The sequence below is a fragment of the Telmatherina bonti genome (genome assembly GCF_933228915.1).
Source record: "Telmatherina bonti genome assembly, chromosome: 7".
NCBI classification, from domain to species: Eukaryota; Metazoa; Chordata; class Actinopteri; order Atheriniformes; family Telmatherinidae; genus Telmatherina; species Telmatherina bonti.
The window spans coordinates 29,778,946-29,804,179 of NC_136625.1; the positions used below are offsets into that span (position 1 = coordinate 29,778,946).

The following is a 25,234-nucleotide window of genomic DNA, read 5'->3' on the forward strand; positions in this document are numbered from 1 at the left end:
ACTCGTTTAAAAAGTAAAAAGTTAAAAAGAAAGCATTATTTTCATGTGATTGCATAGAAATTTGAAGACAGTAATCAGTACAAGTTGCATTTCAGTTTTAAGACCAACCAAACTGTTCGACGCTGCAGCTTTAAGACAAGAAGGGCACCAAAAGTCTAGGTTTTATTTGTCTATTTTTATACTAGATCCATAAAACCCTGCGGAGTTGTCAGAAAACTGATTTCTTGTATTTTATCTGAGTTGTCTAAAGTGAGATTAAATAATTCTGATTTCCTAAGTGCACCTGAAGTGAGCACCAACAGAAGTATTTTCTGCTTTAAGTGTCTTCATTCAGCTGGTACAATCCTACACACTCGTTTACAAAACCTTTTTCCATCAAGGGTGGGAATTTATTTCTCACATTGTAAGTGACAATCAGAACTCAGGCTGCTGTTCACAAACGCAGTTACTATAGTTTGTTGTAGCAGCAAAATAGCTCAGTTTTTGCAACCAGGCAACTAAAATTCACTCCTGCTTAATCTCAACCTTGCTAATAAAGCTGAAATATGGTTTTGTTTATTTTATTTTTTTTGGAAAGAGGCTATAAATATAAGGATTGGCATCTGTATCAGTCAAATCCCTCTTCTAACGAAATATGAGCGAATGGCTGTGATTTTTAACTGGGACGCTGCACTAATGCGTGTATAGGATTTTAGGGAAAAACCGATCAACTACTTATGGTTCTGACCCGATTATCATGTGGCAGATGGATCATATTCATTGGTTTGAGCAAATGCAGCTGCATTTAGGGCAGAAATGTTTGAGACTGTGCATGGCACAAACCAAGCTGATTTCAAATCTTGAGATTCCCTTCAGTGTTTTTGATCAAATGTAGTTTTGCAATTATTCTGCACAGAAATCTTTACCATTTAATTAACTATAAATTGTCTCTCTGTGGAAAAAGGTCAACCACCAGTGGTTACTGTGCCTCAGAGGAGCTTGCCTACCCTTGGAGGAGAGGGAGGTCTTGGAGAGATTGAGGAGACGCAGACCCTTGTTGAGCCGGCAGATCTGTTGAATCAGGTTGGAGACCCCTGCAAAAGGAAAGAGGAGCAGAGGAGGAAATAAAACCTTAGTTTAACTACATAAATAAGACAATTAAATGATATTTTGTATCAATTTTTAAAAAGAAAATTCCACTTTTTTTTTTTTTTTTTTACTCTCAAATACAGAATCGTTCAGCACTTTAAAGATTATTCCAGGAGACCGCAACCTGAAGTTCTGATGGTCATAATTCTGTTCAAAAGGATCTCTCCAGTTAGGAAAAAGGTTGTGTCCAACAAGAGAAACCTGTTAAAAGTTGAGGAAAATGCAACTTTTTTTTCCAATACAAACCAACAAAAATTGCTGTGGTCACATGTGTTCTACAGCTAAAAAAAAAACCCAAAACACACTTTACACTCTCCCTCTCCCACACACAGTGTAAATACAAACGTATACGAGCACTTTATGTCAAGAAAGATTACATAAAGTTTTCAGTTCAGCGGTTTTATTAGAAACGCTGCAGTCACCATGATAACAAAAGACTCTGCTTTATTAAAAACAGGATTCATTGCACTGTAATGTCTACCCCCCCGTTTCCTGCATCACCTTGGCTTTCTCATTTTTTCATAATGTATGCAAACACAACTCACCTATCGCTGCAAATGTTAAGGCTGCAGCCATTTTACTGACTGTAATAACACAAGCGTTGACACACTGTTAATACAGGCAAACACACATGCAAGCAAGTCAGCAGGAAAGAGAACCGAGTCAAGTCGAAGTGACAAGTGTTAGACAGGAAGACACACATTAGCTAATGAGAAATTGGTGCTGGCGCGGCTACAAAGCCCGGCTTACATAATACACACACACATGGCATGAAATGGTTAAAACATGCTGTAACACAACTCAAATGCAGATTTGGGAAGTCAGAAGGCGTAAAACCGTTTAGAGGAGGGACAAGAGGAATGAAGCCTTCACCCCACGGATCACTTACACAGCTTGAAAAACACATTAATGGCAAAAGGAAAGCAAAGAAAAGCAGGAAATAAAGATGCATCAAGGACAGAGACTGACTTTGAATTCTTTGAAGAAAACAAAAGCTGCATGAGTCAATAGCAAAGAAACAAATCGGAGGTGCACAGAAAGAGAGAAAGTGGTGGGATGAAGGAAAGAGTTCAGAGCTGCTACCTTGGTTGTCAAGTGTGTTATGAGCCAGGTTGAGGGAGTGAATTACAGAGGCTGGATTCTCTGACAGCGCCGACGCCATCTTCTGAGGGAAATCTCTGGAGGTGACATGAGGAAAAAAAAAAAAAAAATTTGTTTTATAGCGTTACAGAAGACTTATGGGGAAACTTGTGCCTTGATTTCCCCTTGTTTCACCCAAAAGTGTCAAAACAACTTGTTGATTTGGTAAAATTCATCTAACACAATCTGTAACCAAGCGGTTTATTTCTACGGCATCTTCCAACAATGTTCAAGTTGCTTTACATTGTAAAGTCAAATACAAAACACATTAAAAACAGAGAAAGTAAAGAAAAAGTTCTAAAAGTATTAAACTAATAAAAACCAGGAGGTTTGGGAGAAAAAGCACTAAAAGGAACAGGATGCATTTAAACAAAGTACTTGAAAGCAAAAGCTCTAAATGGGTCTTGAGTTTTGCTTTGAATGGAGTCTGGTCGGTAACAGGGGAAGGATATTTCAGAATCCTGGACCTGCCACCAAAGAAAAGACAGATTTAAACTGAGTGGAGAGTTTGGGAATCTGCATTTAACAATGAAATCAATGTATTTTTCAAACACTTTAATCTGCAGCAAACTGAGCTGCTGGTGCTGAATTCTCTGTTCATTTGCTTCTTCAAATAAATTTCTTGCAAACCAATTCACATATTCTGCTGTTTGTACTGACACACCTGCAGAGAATTATTACCCAACTTATTTGCAATTTCCCTCACTTCGGCAAACACCGAACACACAGTGTGTTTACTGTGGCTAACAGGCTTGTTCACACTTTCTGCTCTCATAAATCCATTTCCAGCTCGAGTGGGAACTGAAAAAGGAAAAAACGGACACACTCAAATGTACAAACAGTCAAAGCTATGGAGAGCTCACAGCAGCTTAAGAAGCAAAGGTTCCTGAGTTAAAAGGAGTCAGAATATTTACTTATTGTCTGCTGTCCAAAGGAGAGACTCCGAATGAATTCTAATACAGATCGCTCATCAACAAGTGGCAGAACAAATCAATAATATAAAAACTGCTTTAAAGATCCCCCACAGGCATGCTGAAATATATATTCGTCTTTGAACATTTGTGTCCGTTACCTTTTTCTTATTTAAAAAGTCAGTCCATGAATATGTTAATGATTCTTCATTTCAGAAGCTTAACATGATAAGTTCTCCATCAATAAAATCAATTCTCAATGTTGTTTGCAGTACAGGCTTAAAAGAGGCATATTACAAAGAAATAAATCAGAACTTGACAGTATTTATTTGGATGTCTGATGTGATTAGGGAAAAAAACGCTCTGGGAAAAGTATTGTACCACCCTCCACTGCTAGAAACACAAATAATACCAATCATTCCACAAACATTATTTGCAGTAAATTCCCAACTCAACTAAAAGCTGGGGATGATCACATGTTGAAACCTGCGATTAACTGCATGATTATTCTTTGATTAATCACATTGTTATGTGAAAAATACAATTTTTAAATCAAAAAAAGCTTTTTGCACATTTCAGTGTGTTCAATAACCTGCCACTCAGCAGAAGCTCTCCTTCCACACTGCAGCCATTAAAATATTTTTCAAATCTCAACTTCAGCATTAAAGACATAAAATCAAATATTTGAGTAAGACGGGTGAAAATTTCAGGATTTCTTAAGACAGAGGTGTGATTTTCAAAACTGGAGGAAGTTGTGTCCTTTCTAAACACAAAGGGAACAAAAACTGGATTGACATATCAGCACTTCAGGATTAGGAGGGTGGAAATAAGGTTTTAACAGAAAATTAAGATGACAATTCACCATTCTCTTAAAAGTCTGGTTATTTAACAACAAAGGGTGAACAAGTGAAATCAGTAACAAGGAGTTTAGTAAAATAAAAACAAACAAAAAAAAAAAATCATTTTCTGAATTCAAAGTGAAAATTAAAAATAAACCTTGAGGAACTTTCAGCATTTGTTGTTAAAGGCAAATGTTTGAAGAAAATATGGAACAACTTTGTAAAATGTAAAACATTAAAATAAAGAGAAAACTGTAAAACAAATACATTTATGCTGTTTTTATTTTCCATTTTAACTCTGTGAAAGGAGCGCAGTATTTTAGGAACAAGTTTTCCGCACATGCATGCTTCTTTCTGTCCGTCGGTGTGCTCAGACTGAGTGGCGTGCAAAGAAATAATCTGTTAATTAATCAATTATTGTATCAATACAACAACACATTCGCCAGCCATACTAACTGATCCTAAGGCTCAGATCCTAACTTAAGTTGGGAAATGGTGAAACAAAACAGGGATGAACGGTATGAACCAAGTTTTCTGAACCGGAATGAGGAATTAAGATGCAGTTTCTGGATGAAGTACTTGCAGCGTCACATAGAAAATGACTTTGGTCTGTATTTATTAAACAGGTAGATTTTAATAAATAAAAATGTTTTTTTGGTTTGGTTTTTGTCCTAACCAGCTTAAAGTTGTACAAAAAGACTTTACCCCTAAAGTAACAATCGCCTCTACAACTAAAACTAAATTAAAAGAAAAAAAAAAAAAAGGGTCCATCTACACAATAACTCATCAACATCCACTCCCAACAAGGAAGCGACCATTTTAAGATGGTTGAAAACGTAGGATCTCTCTTTTAAAAGGAATATTCTGCTTCTTTATAGAACAAGAACTGCCTAATACAAGAATTTAAGGTAAAGTTTAGGTCTGTCTCTGCTCTCCTTAATGCAATGTTTGGAAATAAACACAAAAAAAGGATCAAGGCAGACCCTTTGGCTCTTTGAAAAATATTTTTTAAAATGTCTTTATACCTTTGAAATGACAACTAATGTTCCATTCAAGACGAATATTTCAGTGGGCATCCTTTTAAGTCGTATAAATTGCCCTCTCCGTAGAAAGTGTTTCACCACCAGGAAATAGTAAGAAGTTCACCATTATGCAGCGGTAACTCATCCTGCCCTGAGGCAGCAAATTCTCCTCGGCTAACGCTAAATGAGGAAAATGTGTTGCTAAATGATACTAGCCGTGCAATGACGATGAAGTCTTGTCAGGTGAAGCTCACAGTTTCATGAGCGTTTCAGTGGATTCAAACCACACTTGCTGTCAACATTCAGAATGTCCTGCTGGAGCTTTTCGAGATGGGGAAGTGGAGAGTAAGAGGCGAGAAAAAGGAAGGGAAAAAAAAAAAAGAGACAGGTTGGAAAGGTCAAGGCATGAGAGGATGGGTGAAAAGTGGAGAGGTGTGGAAAAAGTGCAGAAGAGAGGTGAGGAGGTGAGACAAGAGTGGAAGTGATAAACAAGAGAAAGACTTGAGGGAAAGGACAAGAGAGGAGAGGTGAGGGTGTCTGAGAGGTGAAGGTGTGGGGAGGAAATAAAAAAGTTGAGGAAATGAGATCCAACTGGGAGGGGGTAACTGGGAGGAAAAACCTACGATTTTAGTCCTGCGTTCTCCAACGTAAGCTCCTCCAGACTGTTGGACTTGCTGATTGTGTGCAGAACCTGGTCAATCACCTCTGACCCCTGATGGGAAACACACAACACACACACTCAAGATTGAATATTTTCTATTTAAAAAAGAGGAGAAATGGTCAGTTTTCCCTGAAGTCCTACTTGCACAGAAAATTAGATTATTATGAAAAAGTTCAAAATTTTTAGTCACTCATTACAGAATGTGAAATCCACATATTTTATAGATTCAATTTACAGAGTGAAATATTTCAAACATTCATTCCTTGAAATCTTGATAATTGTGGCTTACAGGTAATGAATACCTAAAACGCAGTGTCTCAGAAAATTAGAATATTGTGAAAACCTTCAATCTTAGAAAGTCATGATGTCACACCCGAATTAACTAATTAACTAGAAACACCTGTAAAGGTATCCTGAGTATTTAAATGGTCTCTCAGTCTGGGTCAGATGGTTACACAATCATGGGGAAGACTGCTGACCTGACAGATGTCCAGAAGACGATCATTGACCCTCCACATGGAGGGAAAGCCATAAAATCTCATTTCTAAAGAAGCTGCTTGTTCACAGAGTGCTGGATCCAAGCATATTAGTGGAAAGTTGAGTGAAAGGAAAAGGTGCACCAGCAGAAGGCAGAATTATCAAGCAACATCCATTCAAGAATTTAAGGAGCTTCATAAGGAGTGGACTGAAGCTGGACTCAGCGCATCAAGAGCCGCTACGCACAGACGAATCCTAGACATGGGCTACAAATGTCACATTCCTCGTGTCAAAGCCACTCCTGAACCAGAGACAACATCAGAAGCATCTCACCTGGGCTAAGGACAAAAAGGACTGGACTGTTTCTCAGATTAAAGCAAATTTTGCATTTCATTTGGAAATCCAGGTCCCAGAGTCTGGAGGAAAAGTGGAGAGGCACAGAATCCATGTTGCTGGAAGTCCAGTGTGAAGTTTCCACAGTCAGTGAGGATTTGGGGAGCCGTGTCATCTGCTGGTGTTGCTCCACTGTGTTTTCTGAAGTGCAACAGTCAACACAGCATCTACCAGGAAACTTTAGAGCACTTCATGCTTCCTTCTGCTGACAAGCTTTATGGAGAAGCCGATTTCCTGTTCCAGCAGGACTTGGCACCTGCCTACACTGCCAAAGGTTCCAAAAGCTGCTTCAATGCCCATGGTGTTATTAAAACTCACCTGATCTGAACCCCCATAGAGAATCTGTGGGGTATTGTCAAGAGGAAGATGAGAGATACCAGACCCAACCCCTGTAGATGACCTGAAGGCTGCTATCAAAGCAACCTGGATTTCCATTACATCCGAGCAGCGCCACGAGCAGAGCGCTTCCATACCACGCCGCACTGATGCAGTAATTCATGCAAAAGGAGGCCCAACCAACTATTAAATTCATGGAAATTAACACACTTTTCAGAAACCTGATATTTCTGTTTAAAATATCCTTTTTATCCCCCCCCCCATTGATCTTATGTAATATTCTAATTTTCTGAGACACTGCATTTTGGGTTTTCATTATCTAAAAGCCACAATCACCAAAATTTCAAGAATTAAATGTATTAAATGTTTCTGTAATAATTCTACATAATATACGGGTTTCACATTCTGAAATGAGAGAATACTGAACTTTTCATATTATTCTAATTTTCTGAGATGTACCTGTATTTAATACAGATGTAGTGGAATATTAATCAGATGCATAAAACTGGACTGAGGATGGACCTTGACTGACCAGCCTCCTGCTTTGCTTTGTCAGTCTGTTTTCTAGTCTCCTATTTTAGCTTAAATGCTTTATGCACATGATGCGTAGATCCATGATGACCCAGAAAATGGGAACACACATGAAAAATAGGTCAAAAATTGATCTGATCTAGTAACTTTTGGATTATACACACCCACACTAGAATGCATTTTGCCTTATTGGACTACAGAACAATAAAAATGTTGAGAAAATGAGCTGAAATATAGACTTTAAGCTTCTTGCTAAAAATAGCATGTGAAAAGATTTAACTTTGATGTGTAACCCACAGTTATGTAACACAGTCTGCTTCTGCAATCACATGGAGGCATGATTCAGTGTCAACTATCACAACACAAACATAAATGAGGTATACTTGATGACATGATTATGAATTTTCTGAACAAGTCCAAACGTTAAAGTGGCTTAACGTTTGGATGATACATGTACAAGTAGAACAGACCAGACTGGTAGCCTACTTCTGGCAACAGCAGTTATAAATAAAGGAAAATAGAAAGATATTACGATGCGCATGTCTTTGCAGTACAGCTTGGTGAACCAGGTGTTGTAGGCAATGGATGCCACGATCACTGCCAAGTCCCTGCAATGAAGAAATACACACATATATGCACACATATTAGATATGAATTAGATTTAAATGAGCAAACTCCATCTGCTGGAAAATATTTGATGCCATTGATGTATTAATTTACATTCTCCTGGGCTCGCTTTTTCTTTGCTATTTGTGATGTAAAAAACAGTTTATCATTGTGACAGGGAGAACACCACGAGCAAGGCTGTTCCCCAAAAGATGACTGATGCTGCAGCTCCTTGGGATAAGCACAGAATGAAAGAAGAAAAAAAAAAAAAAAGATGTAGAGATCGATGGCCGGGTCAGTGGATTATTCAATAAAGCTGCACTTTGATTCCAGCAACAGACCTCAAACACGGCTATATCCAGCACTGTAGACACAGACAGAGCTCCCAGATTTTTGTGCTTGGGAGGGAGACTGTTTCAGAATCCCTGAAGGTCCAACTAAAGCCTTACTGCGGCTACACCTGCTATACATCATCTGACAAACAAGAAGCAAGAGAGTAAGGGGAGGGGGGGGGGGGGGGGGGGGGGGGGGGGGGGGGGGGGATCCAGAGGGAGACAAGAAGAAAAGATGATACAAGGGGAGTGAATGACAGAAAAACGAGAGACATAGTCTAATTTAGCCACAGAGGGTCCTTTTGCCAGTTTTGCCATTACTGACAGCAGCCTGCAGACCAGTCTGCTGTGACTAATACAGCTGAGCTCTTGTATGTGTGTTAGCAGATGATGCACATGTCAAGATTCATCATCAACACTGATTCATATTTTGACAGCAGAACATGTAATTGACCTCTGTGCTGTCTCACACAGTCATGGAGTGTGACCAAGTTTGTGTCAACTTGTACTTGTGCAGTTCGTACTGACAGAGATCACACCGTCTCTTAGGGCATGATGACGAGTGGATGGTTTTAAACAACTACATTATGATTAATACCTGTAAATACCCGTACAGTAGGGGCAGCATTGTGTAGTATAGTTCACGTGCAACATGCGAAGGGACCAAAGTAATTATGATGTATTTTATGGCCACGGCGACAATGTTCTGCCTCTTTTTAGCATCTCTTCCTCTGCCGCCATGTTTGGTATGGTATATTACCTGAAAGTGAAGTTGGAACTAAGAAAATAATTGAACACTTCACTGCCCTCTAGTGGATGTCTTACCCAACAACACCAACGTAACACACAGAAGTAGGTGGGCAGGGCGTTTGCTAACATTTATGTACAAAAAAACCAAAACAGAAGAATAAACAAGCTCTTGCCCTGTGTTTGCTTCTTGCCCTTCTCAATATGTTGTACTAAAAATCTCATCTTGAAATTTTGAAAAAAATGTTCAATTTCTAAATGCAAGAAAACATGGCTTTAAGTAACATTTCAGTAAATAGACATTTTTAGCAGGTTCTAAAAGGAGAATGTTTACCTGGTGTAAATTCCTGCTTTTAACATATTCAAAGAGTTTACAAAAAGAGGAACTTGTTTAAAGAGATGCTGACTCACCTTTAACAGATACAAGCTAGGTTATTAGCAACTCCTTAAACTTTTCTTTTTCGGCCATTTTATTAAACTATGAGGTACAAATACACTTATCTCTCCATGAATCATCTCAATGACCAAATAGAGTTTCTCTGTTGCAAATTAAAGAATGCGTCTAAAATATTGGGCAATGGCTTATCAGTTTTTTATAGTAAGTTGAGCTTTCCTAAACTAGCTTAGTGGCCTGACTAGAGGGAAACATTAGCATGGTTCAGAGTCATAATCATTACATCTCTTACATGTGACACATTTTAAGAGATGTTTACCAGAAACAATTCAAAGTACTTTTAAGCAGCTTCAAGCTGCATTTTTCTGCATGCTAAGCTAAGTGGACGCAAGTTCTTCATATTTCCTGTAAAAAGTCTATTCAGTCAAGCTCAAATTAAACTGTTTGCATTCATGTAGCTTGAAGGTTCAGGCTGCTAAAACTTTAAACATCTGTGCACACATCTGCATTTTGACTGAAATTAATAAACAAGCCGCTTATGTGCCAATTAGTGTCTGTTTTAATGGAGAGAGAATGTGCTGCTAACAACTTCTTCCAGTGTCGCCTTCAACGTGCAATTAATCATTAATAGCTAAACCTAACTTCATTTTGTTATCCTGAGGTGCTGCTGGAGGAAAGGTCCTGAGTGTGGTACAAATCAAACACACCCTGAAACATTTCACGGCAACAAGCCAAGATAATTAATTACAACACAGCAGACAATATTGAAGGACTATAATAAAGTGAAAGCAGCAGATATGTTATATTCTCTGTAGAGCACAAATGCGCCTGTTAAATGTCATCGCAATCTGTCTATTACATTGCATTTGGAGAGATGGATAAAAAGTCAACTGGTGTCACTTAAAACATTTTACATAATAACCCAATCGCTCTCTCTAGGTGGAATCTGACTAGATTCGAAACGTAAATATCTCTTAAAATTGCAATAAATCAATGCAGTCTCATGCTAAACAGGACTTCCAGGCAGCAACAGATGAGGTGAATGACAGCACCGTGGTGCAGCTTTCATGAACAAACAAGAAAAAGAAACAAAAACTGAAAAACAGTTGGACCCCTCATGGAGACTTCCATATCAGTATGTGTGCTTGCACACAGTGGATCTCCTGTCATGCCAGGAAGTGCCAAAACAAGTTCCTGAGGCAGAAAGCCGTAACCATCCTCACAAACACGCATGGAGCGCAAACAAACATACGAAAGACTAAAACTCAACTTGAACTGACACACTTTTCCCTTCTGCAACGTCAACCTGCAGGAGCCAGACAGAAAAACACACGCTGTCCGTGAGTGACTCAGCTGAGCAAAAGTAATGAGGAGAAAATTCAAAAAGTGGATGACAAGATATGAGAGACAGGCCAGCAGAAAGAGGTGTCCGCTTGCAGTCAACGGGAATAAGTAGAGAAGGAGTTTGGACGGACAGTAGTAAGCAGAAAAAGCATCACCCTGTCGCTTGTGGTAACAGCAGATGAGCTCGATCAGGACAGATGGAGGGAATGGGAAATGTGAAAAGACAGGAGAGGCAGGAAGGCTGAAATAGACCCTCCAACAACCTCCAGCAAGTGATCAAAGAAAAACTCATCCTTATGGTTCCTTTCTCTGGACTTTCCACTTTCTTCAGTTTGTTTTTGTGTTTTTGGTTTTTCTTTTGAAAGGTAAGAGCATCACTGGGAAGTAGATCATGTCCTCAAGGCAATAATATCTTTAAAGAAAATCTTAAAACAACACGGAATGCTCTCAGTAGCAACAACAAAGGCTAGGAAGAGGTTTATGGCTTTTAATATGAGACACATTAATATATTTATGACTCACTGCTGAATCACATTTCTAGGAGCTTCATCGTTTCACAGCACAGCGAGGTTTCACTCTTATGAGATGTGCTTTTTTTTTTTTATTTAGCATGGATCCCTCCTTTTCTGTAGCAAGAGCTGCTGCAACGCATGAAAAAGGAAAGAATTCATAGTCTTGTGTGTTTTTAAAGACAAAACATCAACCTTTCTTCAAAAAAAAAGAAAAAAAAAATAGAAAGAAGCCCACATGGCATCTTACAGCAGTTTTTGAGCCCTTGATCCCACCACTGACAACCATATCAATTCTCTTTTGTAAAATAACCAAGCAGCTATCAAAACCCAACAAAAGCCCAAGACAGAAAGTCAACAGCAGACTGACACACTCAACATTTCACCAAGGGAGGGTCTTCTGAAACAGAGAAATCCTCTACGGTCATGAGGACTGACAGCTGATGAGATGCACAATACCGTCTGGGAAGCATTTTGCAGAATATCATAATGCAAAGTGAAAACGGAAAGTCTTCTAAAACTTCAGTGCCGTCAGAAAGTATTTCGACAAACTTGGTTTATTATTTTGGGTTTGTGTTCCAGAGTAATAGTTATAGTTTCCTGAAATTTAGATTTAGTTACATTCACTGAGACTCCAAGCCTGGTTTACTTGGTGACACATGATAAATTAGATGTGTGTTGAACATTTAATTACACAACACTGATTAAAACAAGCGGATGATCAATACAAACTGGCATGTTTTGTTGGCTGCCTCTCACCTACGTTGTTCGCTCTGTGTGTGTGTGTGTGTGTGTGTGTGTGTGTGTGTGTGTGTGTGTGTGTGTGTGTCTGTTCCACTGGGAGAAAATTTATTTTCATGACAGATTCTTATCTTTTACCATTTATTATCAATTCCCAGAATCTTAACAAAGAGCTCCAACATATTTTTTTTTGTTACCGTGTTTCCATTCTGTGCTGGAAATGTATCCAACTGCAAGAACAGGTCGCAACTTTTTACACACAGCAATCAGCAGTTAAACATTGTCAATTTCATTACAAACTATGTGGGGGAAAAAAAGTCAGCATTTTGTGGTTTCTACAGACTCAAAGGGCCATTTCACCTGTCATTGCCCAGAGACCAAACACAGCTGAACTCTAGTCGTAAAAACTTTACAAGCTGCAAACCGGATCAAATGCAGTGGATGATCCGTTCAGTTTTACTAGACTTGTGATAATGCAATATGGATGAAGATGGGCTGCCTTGCTATGAGCTGTAGCAAAGAGGGAATTCGCCACAGCTTTGAACAATATATTAATAATGCAGTGGAGAGCCTTTATTCCAATGCATGCGCTGTAGGATCTGTTCCTGCAAATGAACTTCAACACTGAACGGCTAGTGCTTAACGCAGCAGGCTGAAGATGCTGCATCAGCGTTTATTGAACCTCAATATAACTGGATGACTTTGCCCATAATTGAGAATCCTAAAAACTCAATTAAACTCCTGTTTTTTCTTTTATTAATACACACATATACACATACAATTTGATATGGTTGATGTGTTTTAAAAGTTACAAAGCATCCGGACAATGCTTCCCCTTCCCCACCACAAACATTATTTATTGCAGTATTAGTTCTGCTACAGCACTGATGACGGTACGGTTTTTGGAGTTTTAATCGACTTATTTAAATAGTTTTTGCAATTTTCATCACACTACATTATCTTGTTGCAGACGGTATAAAAAGCGCAGCATTTCAACAATAGATAATAGTTAGGTTCTCTTTTTGAATGCGGTCTGTGCAGGAGAACAGGCAGATTTTCACTTTGGCTATAAGGAACCAAACAACTATTTGTGGTAGTAATTTTAATACAACAGGAATTAATCCGGATGTTTGGAATACCAGAAGCGAAGCAAAAGATAGTCTGAGCAGCACAGTATGTGCCAAATATCATCACAATGCTGGGATAAAAGTAAACAGTTTTCCCCCGGATGAAGGAGAAAAATACTGACTGAGCGCTAAGTTTACACCTGGACAAAGTTGTGAACTGCTAGTCAGTCTTCTTTTCTAATAGAAAGGTTTCAGCTTTGGTTTCTCCAGATTTCCTTCTCCTGTAGCCTTCTGATGTCTGCGGCAGAATCTGGAAAACAGTTTTGCTTTTTCAGACAAAGTCACACAGCTAATGTTTGGACACGCTAGGCTTTACCAATGTTGCCAACTTAGCGTGCTATATTTAGAGTTTCAGACCCCTCCAGTGACTTTTTTCACTAAAGGGGCGACAAGCAATAAAGCTAGATTTGTCTTCTACATCTTCTAAATAAGCAGCAATGATGCGCAGGACCCTCCCCCATCCAAAAGCCATTACAGGAGCTTGGTCCTCATGCAGCAGTAGCTCCCAGATGCATTCAGAACGGGAGGGGATCACCTCTGCTCTGTGACCAGACACGCAAAGCTGCCACTGGCAGATCCCTCCGGGCTTACTGTTAGATATCAATGTCTAATAACGAAGGGTGTGAACAAAAACACTAAACACCAAAAAAACACACACATATATATATATATATATATATATATATATATATATATATATATATATATATATATATATATATATATATATATATATATATATATATATATATATTTTTTTTTTTTTTTTTTTTTTTTTTTTTTTTTTTTTTTTTTCCCCCTCTCTCTGCAGGATCATTTATTACAAGTATACTACCAGGTCAATTAAATGCAAATTACACAATATTGTTTGGCAACTTCTACTGACTTTCAGGACAGCTAACAGCTACTTTCCTCATGTTTAATACTAAATCTAAAGAACACTAACTTAGTTCTGAGTTTCTACAAAATAATTTATCTTTGATAAAAAATATTCCTCTTCATCCAACACTTTTCTTGTCCGTGAACATTTATAATCTGGTCAGAGTGAAAACTCCTGTGTGGATCCATGTTTCTTATTGTTAAACTTGTAGCTTTACAGTTTTCTCCCAATGCCACGTCACCAAATTGCTTTGTTGTTTTTTGTTTCTTTTTACAATACATGGAACTCTGATTCTCAAAAACTATTTTACTTGTTATAGGAGGGCATATGCAGACATTTCCTGTCCAAAAATCTTGCTCTTTGTTCATATGGAGTCACTGGGGTTGCTGGATTTGAAACATATTGCAATAATAAACTCTGCAGTGCTCTGGTGCTGAGGTGATTTGGAAGGACTATTAAGCAAAGAGGAGAAATCTTAAGTGAACAGTTTAATTAAGCATATTTGAAAATCCTTTATCATCATGAACATCATAGTTAATCGCCTTGACATTAAGCTATCCAGCTGACTGGTCATGACCGGCAGTCGTGCAGCCGAGTCACTGTTTCTTACTATGAGACCAAAGAGGAGAGAAAATGGAAAACTGAAGCTGGCTGCAGCTCATTTTGGCAGACCATAACAAAAGATGATGCCAAATGTCTGGCTGATGTGTGTATCTGACAGACACCAGCCAGATATCAATTTTACATAATTGAAATGTATCAAATACGTCCTCGTACTATTTGCTCAGTTAACTCCTGTCCCTCTAAGTGATGAGAGTGTAAACGCCCACAAATCAACCCTTTGATGCATCGTTTCCACTACACTGGACACCTATTTAAAGGCTGTTTTCTAGTATATTCATAAGTGAGGATGGATTATTTACAATTTTGCCACTTCAGTGGACATTACAAGTCACCCAACACACTGCCGCTCACTGAAGAATAAACAAATATAGTCTAAAATTTATATATTCATGTATGTGTAATTACTAACTTTACCTCAGTGATAAACGGGACAAGAAAATGATACTAGTCAATTTTTAGAGAATATTTCTATTATATAAATATGACATTTTATAAATGTTTCTATTGAATAGATAAATAAAAGTCAAATAATATTAAACAAAGAAAACTGTTTGAAATATGGCATGTAAAAAAAAAAAGTAGCACTGATTTTAATAAATCCTGAAGTGGTAAATGAGCTTTTTAGCCGAATTTCCAAACTTCATGTTAAAATCCAGTAAGTTAACATACGGAGCTCACACTGGCTGCCCTCCCTACTGCTGATGTCCAAGTTTGGCATGAATTAGTTGTGGCTTTTGAGTCAGCGTAAGCTTGCTCCCTGTAATGAGCCCGGGTGCTAAGATGTCAGTAAACTGTGTCACCTGCTGTCAAGATGGCTGAAATCCAGCAAGTTGAACTCCCGGTTGTCCTGAGAGTGGTAAATCGTGTCCACATCCTTGAAAAGAGACAAAAAAAAAAAAAAAAAAAAGAAACAAAGCATTTGAAAACAACTATAAATGGAGGCCAACATCCTTTAAGCAAACAATAAAAGCAAACGCTGCTTTTGGAAAGTGGGTATGGCCTTCTCACCCACTGCACTTCTTCTTTGCATCCAATTCCATTGTAGTCACAAAGAGCAGCGTATGTCTCAGAAAAACCACCTTAAAACGTGGAGAAGAAAAAGATACTAATTAATCCAAACAACATCATAACAGATCAGAAATGGCAATGATGGAAGAAAAAGGGGCAGAAAAGAGCAAGAGAGAGAGAGAAGAGGGTGCAGGCCACAGATGAAAGAGACTGTGATAGTCTGCAGAAAGATTAGCTGTAAACACTGAAGAGAGATAAAAGCACAGAACAATGCCATCAAAGAGTTCTTGTAGATTAAGAGGATTACCAGCAGAAAGTGAGATCATCCCGTAACTTTAGTCTTTTGACCCAGTTAAGGACAAGTCCAAAAAATGACTGGGTGTGTGTCCTGGGGTCACTGAAGTGGTGTGTGTGTGTGTGTGTGTGTGTGTGTGTGTGTGTGTGGGTGGGTGGATGTCCCTCCACATGTCTGCACATGGTGAGGGAGACTGAATAGTAAGGGACTAACCGCAGGTTTTTGGAGGCTCCAATGATGATTCTGAACTTGGAGAAAACTTGTGACTTCCATCGGGCATGTCTTCCTCCGCTCGACATATCGGTGGACTGAAAAAGGACAAAAACAAGAAGGTAATAAACAAGACTTGGAATCAACATGGAAGCTATAAACAAGACTTGGAATCAACATGGTTCATCCAGCAAATTCTTCAGAGATCTGTGCAAGACTTAATTGAATGCGATGAAGCATTCAAGGCATTTCACTCAAAACCAAAGACACCTATGGTCTTCATCCTGGCCTCTGGGGTCACTGACAAGTGCTGCTCCGCTTTGAAGGCCTCTGATCGCCGTTGCAAGTTGTATGAAAGAAGCAGATTATTCTGTAGTTATTATCTTTCTTCCCTAAACTGTGAATGAGGTGCCCTCAAGCAAGGCATTTAAACTTCCTGCTTAAGTAGTGCCCTGAAATGCCCATTAGACTGACACAAAGCTGCTCCCAGGCTTGAATGATTTACCAAAAGCAACCTCCCATTCTGTGCGGGCGCTCCTCCTGCAAGACATCAGCATCATAATGATCCTCCGAAAAGTCCATTAATAGACAGTTAAATGGTGAGCTACTCCTCCTGTCCCCTAACACATAAAGCCCTGAAACTCATCTATTTCTATAAAATAAAAACACAAATGAATAATGTTTTTCAGATTATATGGATTTATTTGCCTTGGAAAAGTCTTATTTATGGTTGAGCAGAGGAGGATGACATAATAACTTCAATGTCAAAACTGCTTATGACATCGCTTTGGCCATAAATAAATAACAAGTAAAGTGTATGAGTGGATCTCAGAGATGCTATTTGAAGTTCTCTCCCGCAAACAAATGAAAAGGACCATATCTCTGTACAGTTCTCTAAAAACTGTCTTTTATATGTATTCTTCTTCTAAAAGGAAAAAAGGCATCCAATATCCAGTAAATTAAAGGAATGGACTCACAAACCTTAGTAAATACTGTTGTCGTGCATAATTCTGTGCTGTTTTCAAGTGTGTGAATGTGTTTTCTATTCTGGGTAGAAGAACTGAGACCATAAGATAAATGTCTAAAAATGTAACCATGCGCACATCATGCTGCGCTATACCTATTCTGCAGTTTTTGAAAGGATTACAATATCATACTTCTGAATTTAACACACATCATCCTTAATCCATTTGTCAACAAATCACATGCAATACCTGACCACATCCATGACCTTAATCCCTACCTTACCACCATCCTCATGTTATTTTTACACTACATTCATTCTGCAGTTCCACTCAGCGGCACCAATCAGTTACACGGCTGCACGATCAAACCGACAACTGCACCCCCCCTGCTCCGTTCTCTCCACTCTTTATTCTCTTTAAATGATCTCACTAGAAGCAATCATCCGCCGTCGTCCTGATGGAAAATAGCCATTCAAAAGGAGAGTACAGGGCGGAGATAGCATTGTGCAGATCAATATCAAGAGTAAAGTCAATCCCATTGCTTTTAAAATAGTGGATGAGACCCAGGAGAGGGCACGTCCTCTCTATTCTGCTCCCTACTTACACAGTTATATGATTTTAGGAGAGGAAAAAATTCCATGAGTTGAACACAATTGTATCCAGGCTTTTCTGTGATGTGTCTACCGTGCTTTGGAAGTGCAGAGGAATTCAGCGCCTAATTTAGCATTATGCAAAAAAAAAAACAAAAAAAAACAGATTCATGGCTGGAGGGTTTGAGTCAACAGCAGACATGACTATGTCTTCTGATATTCACTGCTTTTACAGAGAGTAACAGCCAACTCTTTATCAGCTGGGCAATTTAATTCAACCAATACTGGTTTTTAATGTGTCCTGTGACACAGAAATGGATTGGATGCAAAATGCAGCAAGACAAGAATCAATGTGACTGTTGTGGATGAAAACTGGTGCTACCAGCCAGCCAACGCATGGAACAGTGCCGTTATTATTAATGCTGGCCCACTTGTCTTTGTAAGTTAGCACATAAAACACAAAAGCACAAAGACTTGTTTAATTTCCAGACGGCTTACGCGTATATGGAGTTGTTGAAGACTCTGGAGAGGGCATAGTTGATGTGGCTGACCATGTGATCCAGCTGGTCCTGAGTCTGTACTCTCAGCGTGTAGGTAGTCTTGTCTGTATCGATGATGACCTGCAAATAAACAAAGAAATTATTACAACAGAAATAAAGTTATACTTTGGTCCACAAATACAGGAAGTGCGTCTCTCACCTGGTGTTCTGGGTAGGTGTTCATTGCTCTGATTTCCAAAAAGTTGAAAGTGACTTCCACCTGACAAAAGTAAAAACATTGCTTTGGTTCACTGTGACACAGACATATTCCAGCATAACATAATCCACTTCGCTCATATTTTCTTGACTTTACTTCTTTTTGGTTTTGCCAATATATGTTTGTATGCAAATGTAACCCAGGTTACTCGCGAAGTAATAAAAATTCAGATTTTTCCGGTGGTCAGTGAATGCACCACAGAGATGCAGCGTGTTCAGCGAGGTGCTGCGCCAGAACTTTCCTTTCCCTCCTGCAAAGCGGATGAGAAACGCATAGCTCCCGAGCTCTAAAACATTTTGGAACTTGGTATGTTGAGATGCATTACTGTAGACAAGTGATAAGAAACTTAAATGCTGTTATAATCAAAGTAAATGTTTAATGTGTTGTTAGAGTAAGAAGCCACGTAGCTGTGTGCTCGTGAAGCTGTGTGGAGTCCGACAGGTTGTCGCCATTACACAGACTCCTCTGGTGAGTTAGTTTCAATTGTGCATTTCTTTTGAATGTTACATGTTCATTGTGCTACAGTAGTAAGTTTAATCTACTCCTGCAATGTTTGTTTGTTCGTAGGAAACCAAATTTGTGCAGTATGTGTGGGTGTAATGTCATTAGCAAGACGACTGCCTGATTAGTAGGCCCGGTTGTCGTTAAAATGGCGGCATATGCAAATTTGACCACAGAATGTGCGTTGGTATGGTCTCTTTTGTTTTTTTTTTTCCCTCTCTCTTTTTCTTTCTCTTAAATTGTATTAATGTCCTGTTTACATTCCATGAGCAGTATTGATCTTGTAAAATTTCTGTGAATTTCTTTGTTTTATATGGATTTTCTTGTGATTGAGCAACTGAATTTGTTTAATAGGGAGTTGTGAAGTTATTTAACTCCTCTGCACACTTGTGTGCAGGTTGGTTTTTCCTTCCCCCCTTTTGCTCTTGAGTACCCGGTTCCGTGAGAAGAATTTCTACAAGACAGTCCTCATCAGATACCGCCACTGAGCCATTCTGCTCTGCGTGAAGTAATCGCCACAAGTGAATTCTACAGCTCGCTGGATGTTGTTGCTCTATGGCATCGCACTACGCTGGATGTTGTTGCTCTAAAGCATCGCACTGTTCCAAGGGAGTGGTAGGAAAAACTTAAGGGCCCCAACATTGCACTTTTATTTTTCCTGAGCTCAGATATTTTTTTGTTTTGGGGAAAAATAAAAAAAAAAAGGGATCAAGGACAATTTTTTTATTCTCAAATGGAAGATTCCTTTTATTGTTTTTTATTTAAATAAATGTTGTTGTCTAAATTGAGTGAGGTGTTCATTGTAGACTGGAAGTTCAAAGCTCTTTGTGGAGCAGCTAATACCAATCTCCTTTCGAGACCTAGTTCTGATAGTAAAGCATAATTGAATTCTTTGTAGCTCCATTAAAAAAAACTGACTGGCTTGGGTCTGAACATTGTATCGATTTTGATTTTTATAGATAGAGATTGAGTTACCCAACGTCAAGAGTTTGTTTTTAAGGTGCCTAAGCTATGGTACGGGGATAGATGCGTTACACAAACTAAGTGAGAAACTGCATAAAATGAGTAGAGAACTGAAACGTAAGTTATTGGTTGGTTTAACATACAACCACACCAAGTTAAGTTGGGACATTTGTAGCAGATAAAACGCACAACTACAGCTACTACGTAATGTGTTCATTTAAATTTGAAGTTGCCCACCATTTAAGTTACTATCGTTTATGAGGTAACTTCCAGTTTAGCAAGCGGTGAGATAATAAACTGTGCTAAAAATTCAGACATGTAATCGTACATATGAGCAGATTACAAGAACCTCTGTAGGACAACACTAGCTAACCTTCAGCTTGGTCAGCGCTGACCATGTCACCAGTTCACTGGTTTCCCTCCCACATATGGATATAAAAGTACACTACTAACAGTCTAATATGTCAGTCTGTTCAGCTTATTGTCTGAGATTTTTTTACAGACCAGAACATTTAACTTGAACAGTGTAGTTGAAGTTTTCACAAGTTGAAACAAATGGCTGACTTTAAAATAAAAATAGTGACCATGTTAAGCGTTTACTAGCTGCTAGCAGACTGTTAGCTAACAGTTAGCTGCCAACATTGATGCAACTCATGTTTTCAACAGTATTTCAAATATTTATGCTCTCTTAGGCAACAGATATATGGAGGGAAATGGCTAATATATGTTAGCTTACATGGAACAAAGTAAACTTATCTAGACCTCAACAATTTAAAGGTTGTTTTTGTTATCTTGGTTTTCTTATGACCAAAAAACAGAAATTACCAACGTTAACCATCTTCTAGGTATAGCTGTGTATTGAAATTGAAAGAGCAAGTAAAACAGCCCCTGTTTCTATATTTTTAAACAATTTTTTCCTGATTAGGTTTGGATTGTTTTTACTAAAACTCTTTCCATCCTTTGAAAACCAGTAGAAGTCTATTATATTATCAGTATTAAGAGGAGAAATAGTGAGACCAAAAGACCCAACAGTTTGAAAAGATGGCACATGGGGCTATGAAAAAAATTAAACTGCTGCCATTTTTATAACCAAAAACCAATTAAAAATTACAAAAACGCTTTTCACTTATTACAAAATTAGATCACACCTCATGCAGAATGAGTCATCAATATCCCTTTATCATTTATCCAGGAAGAGGGCGAACAACAATATTACAAAGAATACATTCAAATTTTTTTGTCCTTAGTTGTCCGGATACCAGTATAAAGGTAATGAATAATGCTGGACATGTCATATAAAAGCCTTTTAACATCAAATTTTATTTAATCTAAAATTCAAAGTGTTAAAGTGCAATTGCTTCTACCCAACTCTTGCCAAGATAGGTAATACACATATTTCACAAAATGTTTCCTGCTTCCTTAGGCTTATGAAACTTCCCACTTGTCATCTTTATAGTCATCATCATTCATTGCTGCAATTCTCCTGCAGCATTATCACAGTCATCAAGGTTACCTTCTTTCTCTCCTGTCCTGACAAATCTACATTTTTCCTTCTCCGTCTCAGCTATATCGAATTACCTCAAGATCAAGGCAGGCAAGTGAAAGCCATAAAAAGCGTCTGAGATAGTGGGGGGGGGGGGGGGGGGGGCATTTACCTTGGTGGGCACTTTGACAGCAAAGAGATACAGTCTCCATGTTGCCAGGACCTGAGGGGAGAACACATTTATTTTTCTGTCATTGAGCAGGAAATGCAAAATGCAAATCATAGCAAAAAATAGCACAGCACACACATCCCATAAAGAGAACACATCATTGCAGTTCATCCAAACGGTTTGCAAGTCATACAAGGCATTAGCAAGCAAACGACTGCGTTTGAGCATTTTTGTGGAAGAAATATGACGTTGAGATTGCAGGTCATGAGTTGTGTTGCTAAAGCTATGTAGCACATATTGAACAGATGTCTCAGGGCTAGCGAGGACAGAGATAAGAAAAAAGACAAAGAACTTGTCCCAAAAAAAAAAAAAAAAAAAAAAGAGGTGTGCTTTTTGTCAGAAAAAAAAATGCATTACCATTTTTAAGTGTCTAGGGTGAAGTCAGAGAAGCAAAATTGTGAATACATTCACATTCTGCCAATGAAATTAATCTCATTCATAATTCAGAAATCCACAATTAGTATACCCTATGCACACACTGTGCTTCTTTACCCCTCCCAGTTTGTTCTGCAACTCTTGGCCACACTTTCACTCTGCTCTTTTTCAGCCAGCTTCCAAATCCCCATCCTGCCTCATCATAATTCTCTGCCTTGCATCCTGCCATCCCTCTAAATGGTCTCATCTTCTTGGAAATGTGTTCATTTTTCCACATCTTCATCCTTAATCCCAAATCCCTCCATCTCTTTTTGCAACGCTGTCTCCTGTCTGGCTTGTTTCACTCCTTCCCCTCTTGCCCTCACACCCTCCTCCCATCTCCCTAACTCCCCTGTCTCCTTTTCCAATTCAGTTTTGCTATTCTTTTTCTGCTCTGTCGCTTTTAATTCCTCAAGGCCTCTCTGTGCTGAATGGCTAATGGCGCCCTGCTGAGAGACGGTGAGCGGAAGAAAGAAAATGAAACGTACAAAGAAGTAGCGAAGGAGAGATTGGAGGCGATAGAAAGACAGAGACGCTAGAATTCCCTCCTGATAATAGAGTCTTCAGATTCTCATCCACAGCTCCTAGAAGTTGGCCTCACAGATCAGCCTAGTGTCCCAACTATATAGACATCCAAAACAGACTCCCACAGAGCAGAGGAGCCGAATCTGACTGAAAAGATAGAGACAAAATAACTCCCACTCAGAAAAAAAAATCCTACCATTAGTTTGGGGAGGTGCCTTTGCAGAAGATTGTTACTTCTAGCCAAAGTTCATTGGTGAGTTTGAAAACAGTTATAAATCCATATGGGAGTAGAGGTGCTTGTGGAGCCCACACAGGCAGATGCACTCAAAAGCCCTGCTACCTGACAAAGGGTAGCATCGCGTAAACAAAGGCATTAATAATGCAAACCCTCCGATCTCGGGCCAGTTTGATCTTCCAATTCCGAGACGATTTAATGAGAAGACGTTCTCCTTTTCTCAATGTATCATTTGCAGTCTGTGGATGTTTCACTGACAGTCAAAAATCCTCTGCAGCTGTTTAAAAAAAAATAAAAATAAAAAAAATGAGTGGCATCAATTTATAAAAACAAAAATACATGCAGCAGAAACATGTTTAGTCATGCTACAATTCTCCTCTTTTAAATCTTTATTCTAATCTCATAGCAGCAAACAGTCCTCCATTTGAAATCAAGGCAAGAATAATGCTTTTCGCAGGTCTTTCTTCTTCTATACTTTATAATTGATCAAAAACGACTTAATAGCCGGGACCTTTTAATGACAAAGTTGTTTTTGAGTCGCATTTCAGAAATCGTAAGGCAGTAAGTGATGGTCAAAATCACGGTCCAACACTTAAACTACACATCAATATTTAAGACCGTTTCATCCAGACCTCCAACTCAGGGCTGAACATCAACTTTTTAGGACTGAATTGGAATAAATGTTCGCCCGATTTAACAGACATGAGATGACTAAATGTGATAAAATTATAAGACCATGGTTCCTCACCTGGGGAACAGTTTTTAACAACTGCACATGTTGTATTAAATGAATAAATAAGACAACTGCTGTCAAACAAAGAAACTGCATGGCGCTTATCACTTGTGTGTCTTATGAGAGTATATTAAGATCAGCTGACTGGTTAAGGATTTTTCTTTTTTTTTTTTTAAAGAAATAGACCTGGCAGACAAATTCACTCTCAAACACCTGAATTACTTTGCAGCAATTCAAGTATTTGAGCAATTTTTCCAATGAGATATGTTTGAAAATATGTTGTAGAATTAGTTTAGCACAAATTATTTTTTTTTTTTTAAAAATCAGAACTTCCTTCATCATGAAGGCATTTAATTAACCAGGTTTGTCCCATTGAGATCAAAGATCTCTTTTCCAAGGCTCCATAGGTCTTCCAGAGGTCATGGAGGATGTTCAGACAAGTTCCTTTTAAATAAGCTGCTCCCTTTATTTGTTCTCCGATACATTTCTATCAAGTAAAGATGTCTGGCTGAAGAACAAGCCTTGTACAAGAAGAAAACATCCTGCGTCTCTTGTATTTGACTCATTATTTGATGAGTTATTCTTACTGATCAGCAAACTTGGGCAGAGCTTGACATCAAACGCTACACAAGTCTGATAATTACCCACTGATTTGAGTCTGGTATGTTGCAGCAAACTTGTAGGACTGCAGACACAGAGAACCACAATTGGCCCCCTGTTCTTCTCACCATAATATACTAACCACTGGCTGCAACTTCAGATTAGCTTGTTAAAATATTTTTTAAAAAACTGAAAGGATACAAGACTCAGACATGACACTGCTTGTATTTTTTTTTTTTTTTTTTAAACAAGTCCAAATTTCAAGGTAGGAAGCCAAAATCTGTTGATGTGAGTTGTATTGACAACCGGAGGAAGCATTACAGTTAAAACTTTCAATGTGACAGCCGAGTATTACCAAGACTGTCCATAAATCCTTGCATTGTTTGGTTGCATGATTATACTGTAACACAGTAATATCCCACTTTATCTTTTGTAAAATATTGCCTCAGGCTGAAGGAAGAGATTAGGACAAGCTCAGCACTTGTTCTGCATGGTTTTCTGTGTCACACTGACGTTTTCAGACAATTGTAGAAGCTCACAGTACACACTTGTACACAGATATCAGTTCACAGAAAGTGGAAATTTGGTAACTAGTAGCCAATATAGATTTGAGGGCAGGAAACAGACAAACTAAGGTAGCAATGCAGCAAAATTAAATACTTTCATTCAGGCTTTAGGTTGTACTGTTGTAGTGTAAGCAAGCAGGATAAGTAGAGGGATTAGGGCTGCGCAATAAATCACAATAAATACATAAATGTATCATTATTTCAATATCAACATCCATATGGCCCTTGTTTTTCTCCTGCCTTGCATCAGGAGAGTCAGTATTAATTAGGGCCACATTCCAGCTAAAATAAGCTCTGATTGTTTGCATTTTATATAACCAAGTGGCACCTACAGCTGCAGAATTGGGTGCAGCACTCATTAACAACAGATTAGCAGCATACAAGCATTTGTTTAGGATTCACAAGTAACGTCACAGTGA

General features: G+C 38.5%; 1 protein-coding gene across 1 annotated transcript in view; it reads right to left on the reverse strand.

Annotated features, from left to right (window-relative positions):
- Positions 1-25,234, reverse strand: part of carmil3 (capping protein regulator and myosin 1 linker 3) — a gene marked incomplete at its 3' end in the record, with an annotated part of 98,157 nt that overhangs the window by 56,000 nt on the left and 16,923 nt on the right. Inside the window, exons 3-12 of the mRNA XM_079243146.1 lie at positions 21,686-21,736; positions 18,510-18,569; positions 18,309-18,430; positions 16,259-16,353; positions 15,751-15,821; positions 15,543-15,616; positions 7,971-8,046; positions 5,664-5,752; positions 2,212-2,306; positions 987-1,073 (exon numbers count right to left, since the gene is read on the reverse strand). Of these exons, the coding sequence (XP_079099272.1) occupies positions 987-1,073; positions 2,212-2,306; positions 5,664-5,752; positions 7,971-8,046; positions 15,543-15,616; positions 15,751-15,821; positions 16,259-16,353; positions 18,309-18,430; positions 18,510-18,569; positions 21,686-21,736 (820 nt within the window). The remainder of the gene's footprint in view (positions 1-986; positions 1,074-2,211; positions 2,307-5,663; positions 5,753-7,970; positions 8,047-15,542; positions 15,617-15,750; positions 15,822-16,258; positions 16,354-18,308; positions 18,431-18,509; positions 18,570-21,685; positions 21,737-25,234) is intronic.